Genomic DNA, 12,460 nt, shown 5'->3' on the forward strand with positions numbered 1-12,460 from the left:
TTTCTGTAGGCAGTGATGTTTTATTGTGTGTTTTTGTAGCAGCTGGCATTGAGGGGAGAGTTGACGGGGTTGCCATGCTAGGAACATAAAATAGAAGCTGAAAATACAGGGAGTGAATCTTTTGGTTTTGAATTTATTGATGTTTTTAAATTGCTGCTGTCTTTGAATGTAAACCCTTCTAATAAATAATTAGACTCGTAAAGGTTTTACAGTATCTTGTTGCAGCTTTTTTAGTTATTATTTGTTTTGGATAGGTTGTTTCTTCAGAAGATGCTGTGACACCATCTGCTGTAACTCCCTCAGCTGCTGCTGCCTCTTCCCGTCCTTTCATTCCAGTCACAGATGATCCTGGAGCTGCCAGTATCATTGCAGAAACCATGACAAAAACCAAAGAAGTAATGTTGTCAATACCTTCTTTAGAACTTAAGTCCTTACCATGCTTTTATCAAGAAGTTTTGCTTTTTTTCTGCTTTTAAAGTTACTCTATAAATGACTGAATTTTTTAAATCTATCCAGACAGAGGGATTTTTTTATTTTTTTTTTATTTTATTTTATTTTTTTTTACCAAAGTTAAAGGAGCTTAGCTTTAAGAAAGCTTTTTCACTTGAGAAATGAGTTTAACAGTTGGTTAACTTTGGGGCCATATAATCCCTGATTTACCAATTATGTTTTAAACTACCTTTACATTTCTTCAGACAAGTTAACTTGTTAGGATTCAGTGAAATACTTCTTTCATCTTCACTGTCTAAATATTTCTACAATTTGTTTTGTAGGACGTAGAAAGTCAAAGTAAAGTATCTGGCCCAGAACCGCAGTACTTGGATGAGTTTACTAGTCTCTTAGTACCAGATGACACACGAGTCATGGTCGACCTGCTAAAGCTTGCTGTGTCCAACCGTGCAGGTGAAAAGGGAAGAGACGTTCTTTCGGCTGTGCTTTCTGGTATGGGCACAGCTTACCCACAGGTCAGGTTTTGTTTCTCTTGCATTTTTAACTGTGTCCTTTTTGTTAGTAGATTACTAGAATATTTTCTTGTATTTGAACTGCAGTTCAACATACTGAGAAACTTAATAAGCATGAAAGTTTGAGTTTAACTTAAATGTGTGTGAACCTTAATGATTTTAATAGAAATATGACATGAATATATGCATGTGCTACAAATGTCAGTAATAAAAGACTATTTCCTTGATTTGTCATGCTGCAATTAGACATTAAAATAGAAGCTTAATGGACTGTATTTGTGTATTGAACAAGTGGCTGTGATTATTGGAAAGAAGCTGAATTAAACCAAGCCCTATTTCCTGATTCTGTGGAATGTTAGCTTAAAAACTTCCATGTTGGTTTTGTTTTGGAGACGAGTTTATTTCTTGAATTGATGCAGTCTTTATTGCTAGCTAAAATTGATGTTAATATATTGTTAATGATATAGTAATTCTTCTTAATGTTTAACATTTATACTGGATGCATTGAAGTTTCTAACTATTTCCAATGTATCCATGGGTGTGGGTTTTTTTGGGACAACTAACATAGAATTAATAAATGCTGTAATATTGGATAGCAACAGCTATATGAAAGAATGTTGCAAATAATAAATTATTTATAGAATATCTGCTTACAGTAATGAACTGAAACCCATCAAATATTTTTTTCTAATGAGTAACAATGCATTTCTTTTAAGATGCTCATATGATGTAGTTAATTTATGGCGTTACACTGCTTGAAGACTGGTTTGAAACATCAGAAGTGATTATGCAAAGCTGATTTTTGTATTCTTTTATTAAATTTGGCTTCACTAACCAAAAAGATGTATAATGGCTTTGCTAAGAAGTGTGCACTGAATTGAGAGACATTTTATTTATTTATTAATTGTATAAATGACAAGACAGCTTCAGTTTTAAACAATGAAATCTTACGCTATCTCTGATCTGGCAGTGCCTAACTGATGCTATTTGTGTAGAGGCAACTGAGTGACATTTCTCAAACTCTTACTTCCCCCACCCCCAAAATTTTCAAATTCCTTACGATGATCAGGTGTGTATACCTATGTTCTAGGTTTGAGATGCAGTTGTCCCCCTCCCACCCTAATTAGATGCACGCCATATATACACTTCTGTGTTAATTCTGGTTTTTTTGCTTCTATCATTAATAGTGAGTAGCTGAACAACATTCTGTGTGTGTTGGTGGGTGATTTTTGTTGTGTTTTTTTGTTGTTGTTGTTGAGTTTCTTTTGTTTTACGAGAGTCAGAATTTTTAATTGAAACAATTCTTTAAAAATGAGTACCATTGGAATTTTCTCTCTAAGCAGTGTTTTGCAATGTTATTTACTGGTTAAACATTTAGAATAGAATAGACTAGACTATTTCAGTTGGAAGGGACCTACAATGACTATCTAGTGCTTGACCACTTCAGGGCTGATCAGAAGTTAAAGCATGTTATTAAGGGCGTTGTCCAAATGCCTCTTAAACACTGACAGGCTTGGGGCATTGATCACCTCTCTAGGAAGCCTGTTCCAGTGTTTGACCACTCTTTTGGTAAAGAAATGCTTCCTAATGCACAGTCTAGACCTCCCCTGGCACAGCTTTGAGCCATTCCCACATGTTCTGTCACTGGATCCCAGGGAGAAGAGCTCAGCACCTCTATCTCCACATCCCCTCCTCAGGAAGCTGCAGAGAGCAATGGGGTTGCCCCTCAGCCTCCTTTTCTCTGAACTGGACAAGGCCAAAGTCATCAGCTGCTCCTCACAGGACATGCCTTCCAATCCTTTCACGAGCTTTGTTGTCCTCCTCTGGAGGCATTCAAGGGCCTTTAGCATCCTTCTTAAATGGTGGGGCCCAGAACTGCACACAGCACTCAGCGTGAGGCTGTGCCAACACTGAGTACAGCAGGAGATTTATGCCTTTCATTATATTCTCTTGGCCTGTGCTTTACAGTTTAGATTTACAGTTGTTTTTTTCTGTAAGGGAAAACAATTATTTGTGTTGTTATTTACTTACTGGAAATTTGATCTGTTTGGCTTTTAGTTTTAGGAGGCTTTTCTAGCCATAACAACACCAAAAAGAGTATTTTTGAATGAATATGATGGTTTATGAATCAGAATTCAGAAAACAAGTAATTTATTTATTTATATATTTTAATTTATGGAAGCATTTTAATTGGCTTAGGTTTCTTGGACTAAGGAAACTTACTTTTCCTAAAGCATATATTTTTCTTTTCTTAGGTTGCTGATATGTTGTTGGAGCTGTGTGTTACTGAACTAGAAGATGTGGCAACTGATTCACAAAGTGGTCGACTCTCTTCGCAACCAGTTGTGGTAGAAAGCAGCCATCCATATACTGATGATACATCTTCTAGTGGCACAGTTAAAATACCAGGTAGAGAATTCTTAGAGTTAGGTTATTAAAACTGAATTAATTTCAAGCCTGCCTGCACAAAGTTTTTCCTTAGCTTGCAAAACTGTGTATTGGACTTCTAAAGCTATGTTATGTAGACTGTCGCTATCAAAAATATTTCTGAGAACACTTGCATACTGCAGGAACATCTTGATTCCGTGAAACACATCCTTTTTTGTTCACTGTCTGTGACTTCAGCTATATGTCATTGCTGTTTTCTGCTCAGTTATGGAGTTGGGAAGGACAGTCTTTTTCAGGGTTAGTAATTGAACACCTGTCTTCTAGTCTTGAGTATTAGGGAAATACTTTTTTGTACTAATGCTGTCTTTTGATTTAGTGCTTCCTTCAGTGTGTTATCTAGTACTCATCAAAAAGTACAGGCAACAAAGAGCTATTTGCCTTAACTGTAAATAGACATTCTTTGTCTGTTGCAACTTTAGTTTGGAATGTTCTGAATATAGATTTTGATCTGCTAACCCCTACTCACATGAGCTTACTATCATGTAAACCTTTGAAAAAGCAGAAATTACAGACAAATAATGTCATTAAAACAAAGGAAGTTATTTTTATTAATGAGCACTGTGGCTTCCAAACAATTGTGTCTGATTTCATGTGGATTTCAAAAATACTGCCTTTGTTCATGGTATTGATTGCTGTGTAGAAACGTGTGAACTCTTTCTTGCTGTTTAGGTGCTGAGGGACTGAGGGTAGAATTTGATCGCCAGTGTTCTACAGAGCGGCGTCATGATCCGCTCACCATAATGGATGGTGTCAACAGAATTGTTTCCGTCCGATCAGGTTATGAGAACTAGTGCTTTTCAAAAATATCTTATTTACTGCTAAATGCTCAACGAAATCTACCACTGTCTGTGACTGACATGCCAATAAAAAAAGAGGGAAATCTCTGTAAATTAATACTCTGTTTTAAACAGAAAAAGAAGTAGGGTCTAGGGATAGACATGTAAGAGTGATCTGGCATCTCTAAATGTAGAGAGTTTCTCAGAAGACCATGTTGTCATGCTCTTCCTAAGAGCAGTTAGAGTGTAAAAGATCAGTGGTTAGCACCCCTGCCAAAGTGTGAAAATTTCTATTATAAACAAAATATATTTAAACAAATTGGAATATAATTGGAAAAGGATACTTCTTTTGTTAGCTTTTTTGTTTTCTAGTAATACTTGCAGAAATTTGAGCTTTCATACAGTCAAGACAAATACTCTTCTGCTGTCGAATGCCCAAAATAACATCTAGACTCTCTCTGTTTTCTGCTCTGGCCTATGTACGTGACACTAAATGAAATCTTCACATCTTTTATCCTATTATCTCTGATTTCATTTTTAAGCACTATTAATTTGCATAGATTTTAGAGGAATATTTTTAATTTAATCAAATTTTACCTTGAAACTACCCATACAGTGCATCATGTGCAAGGTCTCAGGAGTTACTGCCTGTGCTTAACATTTCTGAGCAGTCTTTGGGCTTTTACTGTTGACTCATTTTTCCCCAAACTGTTTCAGATGTGCATGTGTTTCATTATTGAGATATGTCTGATTGCATTCCTGGTTGGAAAAAGCTGTAAAGCTTAATTTGATGTATATATAGTTATATATTTTTGTAGTATGAAAAAAAAATTTGAAAATAGGACAATGGATTTTAGTAAGATCTCATAATAATTGTCTTTTGTATGTGGTATTAAAAGTACAGAGGGTATCTGTTAGGAGTGCTAATTAAACTATTTAAGACTTCAGTTTTGTTAGTGTAACACTGTTATAGTTGCATTTGTGTGCTTCACATAGCTTGTTTTTCTTTCTCTAATGCATTATGTGATGTTTATAATATATAACCATGGAGGGAAGTTGCTGTTGATGAGTAGCTTGCATTGGCTCAGACAGTAGAGATGAATATGTTCGTATTACCTCCTGTAACAGGTCGTGAGTGGTCAGATTGGTCTAGTGAATTGCGAATTCCAGGGGATGAACTGAAGTGGAAGTTCATCAGTGATGGCTCTGTGAATGGATGGGGATGGCGATTCACTGTTTACCCTATCATGCCAGCTGCAGGTAAGGTTTCATATCTGGCATTTACAGAAGGGCAAGGGAGTAAATTTATTTGTCTTTAACAGTTGCATTTATTTCATGATATTTATGTGCCAAAGTTCAACTTTGATACTAAGATTTACTTTGATACTAAGAAAATATTTTCATTCATACTTAGGAAACGTTTTCAACGATGTCCTCAGAGGTGCACTTGTACGTAGGGAAGAGATAAAAATATTTTGTAATCACTCTAGTTTGCCTCTTCATCAGTGAAGAGAGGATAATTTTGAGGCATAGTTCATTTGAAAAGAAAAAAAATTAAATGCATCTGTTGAAATTAGGTGAATTATGCGTCTTTCTTCCAAGTCCCTTCAGGGGGAAGTGGAATGGACCAATTCAGATGCGGACTGGCACACTAGACTGCTGTGTTTGGTCAGCTAAATCCTGGCTATGTTCTGGTCATATTTCAGTCTGAGAACAAATCTTCTCCACCTCTTTTGTTTGTTTGTTTTTGCTTTTTGTTTCTTGCAGGCCCTAAAGACCTTCTTTCAGATCGTTGCATTCTTTCATGTCCCTCAATGGATTTGGTTACGTGTTTGTTGGATTTTCGCTTAAATTTTGCTTCCAACAGGAGTATAGTTCCTCGCTTGGCGGCTTCTCTTGCAGCTTGTGCTCAACTGAGTGCCTTAGGTAGGTCTGGTCTTAAAATTAAGTCTGGTTGTTTGAAGTAAAAATGATTGTTTTAAGTAATTACATTCTTTGTATGCTTATGTTTCCTTAGCTGCTGGCCACAGAATGTGGGCCTTGCAGAGACTACGGAAACTGCTCACAACAGAGTTTGGTCAGTCAATTAACATCAACCGGATTCTAGGGGATAATGATGGAGAGACACGAGCTTTGGTAAGAAGGCAGTGATGCTCTCCTCTTCACGTTTTTCACATTAAGATGCATGTGAAGCATTAAAACCCTGATATACAACATTTCTGTTGTTAATGGCAAAATAGGAAATATGCAGATGAATAGCCTTCTTGCACAGGTCTGCAAGTCTGCAAAGGTACTCAATTTTAGAAAAAAAAAATGGCTAATTCCAGTACTGTATAGGTGTGGTTTTGGAATTGCCAAAAAGTTATAGAAAGTTAGGAAATTCGTGGAAATGATACTTCACATAGCTAACTGTAGAAACTGTGGGAAATCATTAATGTTTTTTCATGGTTATCTAAATAATGTACTTCTTCTAATACATACAGGAAGACTAACTTTCTAGTTCTGTGGTTCCTCTAGAGTTTCACAGGAAGTGCTCTAGCTGCTTTGGTTAAAGGTCTTCCAGAAGCTTTGCAGCGACAGTTTGACTATGAAGACCCCATTGTGAGAGGTGGCAAACAGTTGCTCCACAGCCCTTTCTTCAAGGTAAGGGGGTACAATCAATAAAGAATTCATTAGTATAGTTCTGGATTTTTTTTTTGAGACATGGTAAGCTTGCCTAGTCCTATATCAGAAACATTTTCTGACAAAATCAGAATCTTACTTCTAAAAGGAGAATTAAATATTCCAACACAGAATATGGAGTACCTAGCTAGGCAGAGGTAGGTAGGTCAGAAAAACATCTTGCAAGTACAGTAGACTGTGCTTTTTGATAAGAGATTTTGTAGTTGTGCTAATAGAAGTGTTGTATATCTTTATTTATTTGTTTATCTAAATACTCTGAAGGTTTTATTTGCATCTAGTTGGAACAAAGAAGAATGTCTTAAAATGAAGGCTGTTCAGTTTTGGACTTTGTACTTCAAAGTAAAAATAAACAAGCTGAGGAAGCCTAGAGAAGAGCAACAAGAATAAAAGGCTGAATCCTATGTACTAAAAGTTAAACTAAAATGACTTATCTATCTTAAGGAAAAGAAATTCTTAAAATATGTGAAAGTTTATGCAGGGAAGAAGTAATCTATTGTTCGCAGTCTTAATCAGTAACGTTGATTTGAAATTGAATCAAATTGAAAATCAGTTGAAAATTGATTTAATTGTAGGAAGGAAACAGTTTAGAAATGGAAGGTAGAAAGTTCAGCACGTGGCATTTGATATAGACAAATTAATCTAGGTGGGGTTTTGAAAATTTCTGGATTGGAAGAGGAAATTAAATAACATAACCATGTGAGGTCATGTAGGTACGCTTGATGCTGCCCCATCAATGAGGGTAATAAAATGGCTCTTCATGTCCCTTGCACTTTACATGTCTTTGAGACTGTTCAGGCCCTACTGGTCTGTGAGCTGTTCAACTACATCAAATGCATGTGACTTTTTTTTACACACTTTTGATATATGTCTCAAATGTTTTTTGGTTGTCTGCAGGTGCTTGTGGCTCTTGCTTGTGATCTGGAGTTGGACACTCTCCCTTGCTGTGCAGAGACACACAAATGGGCCTGGTTCAGGAGATACTGTATGGCATCCAGGGTTGCCGTGGCTCTTGATAAAAGAACACCATTACCTCGCCTTTTCCTTGATGAGGTACTGCAGAAATATTTTAAATGGTTCATGGATCATAGGAAAGTGTTTAATTTAAAAAGATAGACCGAGTTTGAAGTATTCTGTGCCAAGTGTTATGGGAGTAACTGATAGTTTGAATAATATTTAATTCAAAATATTTTACAGGTGGCAAAGAAAATCCGAGAATTAATGGCAGATAATGAAAATATGGATGTTCTTCATGAGTGCCATGACATCTTTAAGAGAGAACAGGATGAACAACTTGTCCAGTGGATGAACAGGTTATTTCTTTCAACTGTCATTGGTTTGGTCTTCTGATGCTTTGTTATTGTACAATGATAAACTGCATTTTTTTTTTGTGACTTTTTAAAAGCTCTTTTAAAATTTTTTGTTTTGCATTTTCTTCAGGCGACCTGATGACTGGACACTTTCAGCTGGAGGCAGTGGAACTATTTATGGTTGGGGTCATAATCACAGAGGACAACTTGGTGGGATTGAAGGGGCAAAGGTCAAAGTCCCAACTCCGTGTGAAGCTCTTGCGACCCTTAGACCAGTGCAGTTAATCGGTGGTGAACAGACTTTGTTTGCAGTGACAGCTGATGGAAAAGTAAGTGTACAACAAATGAATGCTTATTAGACTCCCTTGAAATATTTCGTCCTCGGTTAAAATGGGCTTGGCTAAATATAAATAATTATGTGCATAATTAATGTGCATAGCACATATTTTTATTATTAGTAGTACTAGTAGTTTTGTTTTATTTATTTGTTTTTTAAAGAAACTGAACTATACCAACTCTGCCAGTGCAGTATAGGAATTCAGTGTAAATGCATGGAGCAAAACCTGTATTTTAATTCTCAGTTCAAAACTGTGATCAGATGTTGGAAAACAAAGCTGAATACAAGTAACATGCTCACAGAGTCCTAGAAAACAGGACAGGCAGTAGAATGTGATGGTGATTATGTCTCTCTGACAGTGGAGATGTGTAATTTGAATGTGTGATTGTTCATGGTTGGCTAAATGCCTGTAAGTTAGATATTGGAGGATCTAATTAGCAGATGTTTAAATCCTGAGTGAAAAGGAGCACCATGCAGAGGTTTAGCATAAGGTATAGGAGAAAAAAAGAAGTTCATGAATTTGAAAAATTTTTTATTTTGATGCAGATGGCAGCTTTGTGTTAAGGATGTGGTCAAGAATTTTAGCTAGAGCTTTTTGTAACAGTTACATTCATCTATTGAGCTACTGTAAGGATTCTGTCCTCAGCAGTCAGTGTCATGCTTGTTAATGGTTCACAGGAGGATAGGTACAGATGAATGACATTGCTTGACATCATTCTGTTGAGAGAAATTACTTTCAGATAGACAAAGAGAGAATGAAAAACAGTGCTTAAAACTGTACTTATGGGATGGGAGGGGAAGAAGCAATTGTGTTTAGGTGTGTATATTCCACAGAACAAAGAAAACTATAGACATGGTCTGAATCTTGGCCTTGTCCTGTTCAGGGACAGGAGTTGGACTCGATGATCCTTGTGGGTCCCTTCCAACTCACAACATTCTGTGATTCTGTGATAGTAGTGCTGCTTGAAAGAGACATATAGGTCACAGATGATTTTGTAGTATCATCATGCAAAGCTGTGGTTTCTTGATACTTCTACAAAATCAGCCTTAGGATTATAAATGAAACCTGTGAAGTCAGTGACAGTTTGTATTGACTTGGATGTAGCCATATTTTCACAATTTTTTTGTGAAATATTTCAAAATATTTCTTATTTTCCAGAGGAGGGTATAGAGACATTTAAGAAACTTTTTTTTTTCAGGCTTTCCTTTAACTGTACTCTAGTGTACATTCATTAAGAATTCTTCTCTACAGCTCTAGTGAATGTTCTTCAAGAGGCAAACAAAATTAAATTTTACTTTTCATTTTAAAGCTGTATGCCACTGGTTACGGAGCAGGTGGTAGGCTTGGAATAGGAGGAACAGAGTCAGTTTCTACTCCAACTTTACTGGAATCCATTCAACATGTGTTTATAAAGAAAGTTGCAGTGAACTCGGGTGGAAAGCACTGTTTGGCATTGTCTTCTGAGGGAGAAGTTTATTCTTGGGGCGAAGCAGAAGATGGTAAGCTTGGTCATGGAAACCGAAGGTAAGTAACACTTCAGAAAGTTATTTTTAAAAACTACTAATGGATACTTATTATAGTTACTGTGTATCTGTCTGAGTACTGCCTATATGTAGAAGTCAGCATTAAGTAGTGATGTGGAAATGTACATTTTTAAATTAGAGAACCACTAAGTATTTTTCAGATAAACCGTTACTCTGATTTCTGTAATTGGATATTGTGTCCTAACGCATCTGTGGATGCTCAAGTCCAGTGGCTTTCCTTTGGGATCTGTCTTCTGCTTTATGGAGCAAAACTGCTCTTCTGCTTCTGATCCCCATATGCATTGTTGCCTACATTAAAGGAGAAGTTCTTTTGTGTTAAAGATAACAATGTTCAAATCCAAAAAGAAAAAGGAATACTGAAGTCCATGGGGGGCAACAATACATTTTATGTTAGAAATTTTGATAATGTATCTTAAATTGGACTGATTTTCCAGGGCAGGAGCTTAACTTTGACTAGACTTTAATGGAAGTGGTTTTGTAGCTTCAGTTTACCTGTAATGCTGTAGCATAACATATGGTAAAATAATTCTGTCTTTTTTAGGCCTCTGAAAATATTTCTGAATGACTAATTAAACATAAATCTCAGCACATTAAACTGGAACAAAAGCAAATGGTTATTTTAGGTGTCCTTGTACTCATTTTAAAAACCTCTCGCCCTACATTGGTGAATGTGAATGGTCTATTCAGAAAGTTTTCTCAAGACAAATATTTTCATTTCAGCCCTTGTGATCGTCCTCGTGTAATTGAATCTCTGAGAGGTATAGAAGTGGTTGACATTGCTGCTGGGGGAGCACACAGTGCGTGTATTACAGCTGCAGGAGATCTTTTTACATGGGGAAAGGGAAGATACGGACGCCTTGGGCATGGGGATAGTGAGGACCAACTAAAACCTAAACTGGTAAGAAACCTTTGGAGTTCTATGCAGTCTTAGTGCAGTTCTTGCGCTCTGATTCGTAACTTTTTGCATTTCTGCATAGAAAGAATGAAAGGGCAAAATAATGGTGTGTATTTGTATGAAATAAACAGTTGCTTTAGAAAACAGGAATGAATTGCAAGAATAAAGTGAAAGTGGAGCTACAAGGCTTTGTTAGAGGTCACTAAACAGCTTATAAGGAATTTATTTTAGAGAAGACTTAAAGAAAAGCCCAAACCAAACACCCCACCTCCCAGTGAATAAAATCCACCCCTAAACAGAAGTAGTTTGTACTGAAATTAACAAATGAGCTCCTTGTGTACTGGTTCCCTCATTGTTTCCTTCCTGGAAAATATACCAGTGATTACAGCAATAGCCACTTAGTCACTTGCAAACTACTTTTTTTCCTGACATAATAATTATACTCTTAATTCTCACGATTAAATACTGAGATGTTACTGAAGTATATGCTAAGTTAGTAAGACTTTAACCCAAGTAATTATGAAGTATATAATGGCTATTTGCTAAAGAAATTTGAGTTAAGTATTGATGAAGATGACAACTGTTTTCATTTGATTCTTAATCAAATGGTAGATCTGGGTAGATCTTAATCAAGTGGTAGATCTGAGAATGTGGACAGTATTGAAGGTAGAAAGAATGATTATACTGATCAGCTGACGAGTTGTAATTCAGACTGTCGTACTCCTGTGAACTGGACTGTAAGAACTTAAAGTTAGAATAGTGGTATTAAGAAAAATGCCCTGCCTTTGAAATGAGAGTTCATTTTACTACCTGTTTTCTCTTGCTGAAAATACAGCAAAGGATAAGATTACATTAGTTGAATCAAACTGGATGTTAGTTTGTAATTTTTATTCATAGCTCTGTGCATATATTTCTGTTTATGCAAACATTGACTTTTTTCCAATGCTTGAATTTTTGGAATGAGGTATCATACATTCTTAGTCTACTTTGGAACCTTCTCACCTGTATCCAAATGTTCTCATTCTCCTGCCCCCAAAAAACCAAGGTGTACCCACCTTTTCTATACATCTTTCCCCCCCTCCATGTTCTTGGTTAGTATGAAAACAGTTAATCTGTAGAATAATTGAAGTATGTGAAGTTCTGTCTGCTTTGGATGATGCACTGTGCTATCTATAACCTATTTCAAGTAAGGATGAGGATGGGGAGGATGCAGTATATGTGGAACACCATCCCTTTACTTTGTGAATCCAAATCCCATACTTCATCACTAGATGGCAACATTTCAAAAGATGTTGGTTAAATTCAGATGATGATGGAAGTGCTACAAAACTGTAAACTAGTGAAAGAGTATTTGAAAATAATTTTTTTTTCTTACTGTATACAATACTCACCCAGAAAGCCTGTAATTATTTTAAGAGAATATAGTCTTTGATATTCTTAGGTGTTTTGTATGAATTGTTTTCCCTGACTTTTTAGGTCAAGCAAATTTTAAATAGTTCACCAATTAA

General features: G+C 36.2%; 1 protein-coding gene across 1 annotated transcript in view; it reads left to right on the top strand.

Annotated features, from left to right (window-relative positions):
• The window catches only part of HERC2 (HECT and RLD domain containing E3 ubiquitin protein ligase 2), a gene marked incomplete at its 5' end in the record, with an annotated part of 85,631 nt that overhangs the window by 53,701 nt on the left and 19,470 nt on the right, over window positions 1–12,460 (top strand). Inside the window, 13 exons of the mRNA XM_010171589.1 lie at window positions 255–395; window positions 774–965; window positions 3,218–3,371; window positions 4,080–4,187; window positions 5,315–5,446; window positions 5,954–6,112; window positions 6,204–6,322; window positions 6,704–6,829; window positions 7,763–7,918; window positions 8,063–8,178; window positions 8,306–8,504; window positions 9,823–10,037; window positions 10,778–10,955. Coding sequence (XP_010169891.1) covers window positions 255–395; window positions 774–965; window positions 3,218–3,371; window positions 4,080–4,187; window positions 5,315–5,446; window positions 5,954–6,112; window positions 6,204–6,322; window positions 6,704–6,829; window positions 7,763–7,918; window positions 8,063–8,178; window positions 8,306–8,504; window positions 9,823–10,037; window positions 10,778–10,955 — 1,995 coding nt within the window. The remainder of the gene's footprint in view (window positions 1–254; window positions 396–773; window positions 966–3,217; window positions 3,372–4,079; window positions 4,188–5,314; window positions 5,447–5,953; window positions 6,113–6,203; window positions 6,323–6,703; window positions 6,830–7,762; window positions 7,919–8,062; window positions 8,179–8,305; window positions 8,505–9,822; window positions 10,038–10,777; window positions 10,956–12,460) is intronic.

The sequence above is a fragment of the Antrostomus carolinensis genome, unplaced genomic scaffold, assembly GCF_000700745.2.
Source record: "Antrostomus carolinensis isolate BGI_N321 unplaced genomic scaffold, ASM70074v2 scaffold5137, whole genome shotgun sequence".
Lineage (NCBI taxonomy): Eukaryota > Metazoa > Chordata > Aves > Caprimulgiformes > Caprimulgidae > Antrostomus > Antrostomus carolinensis.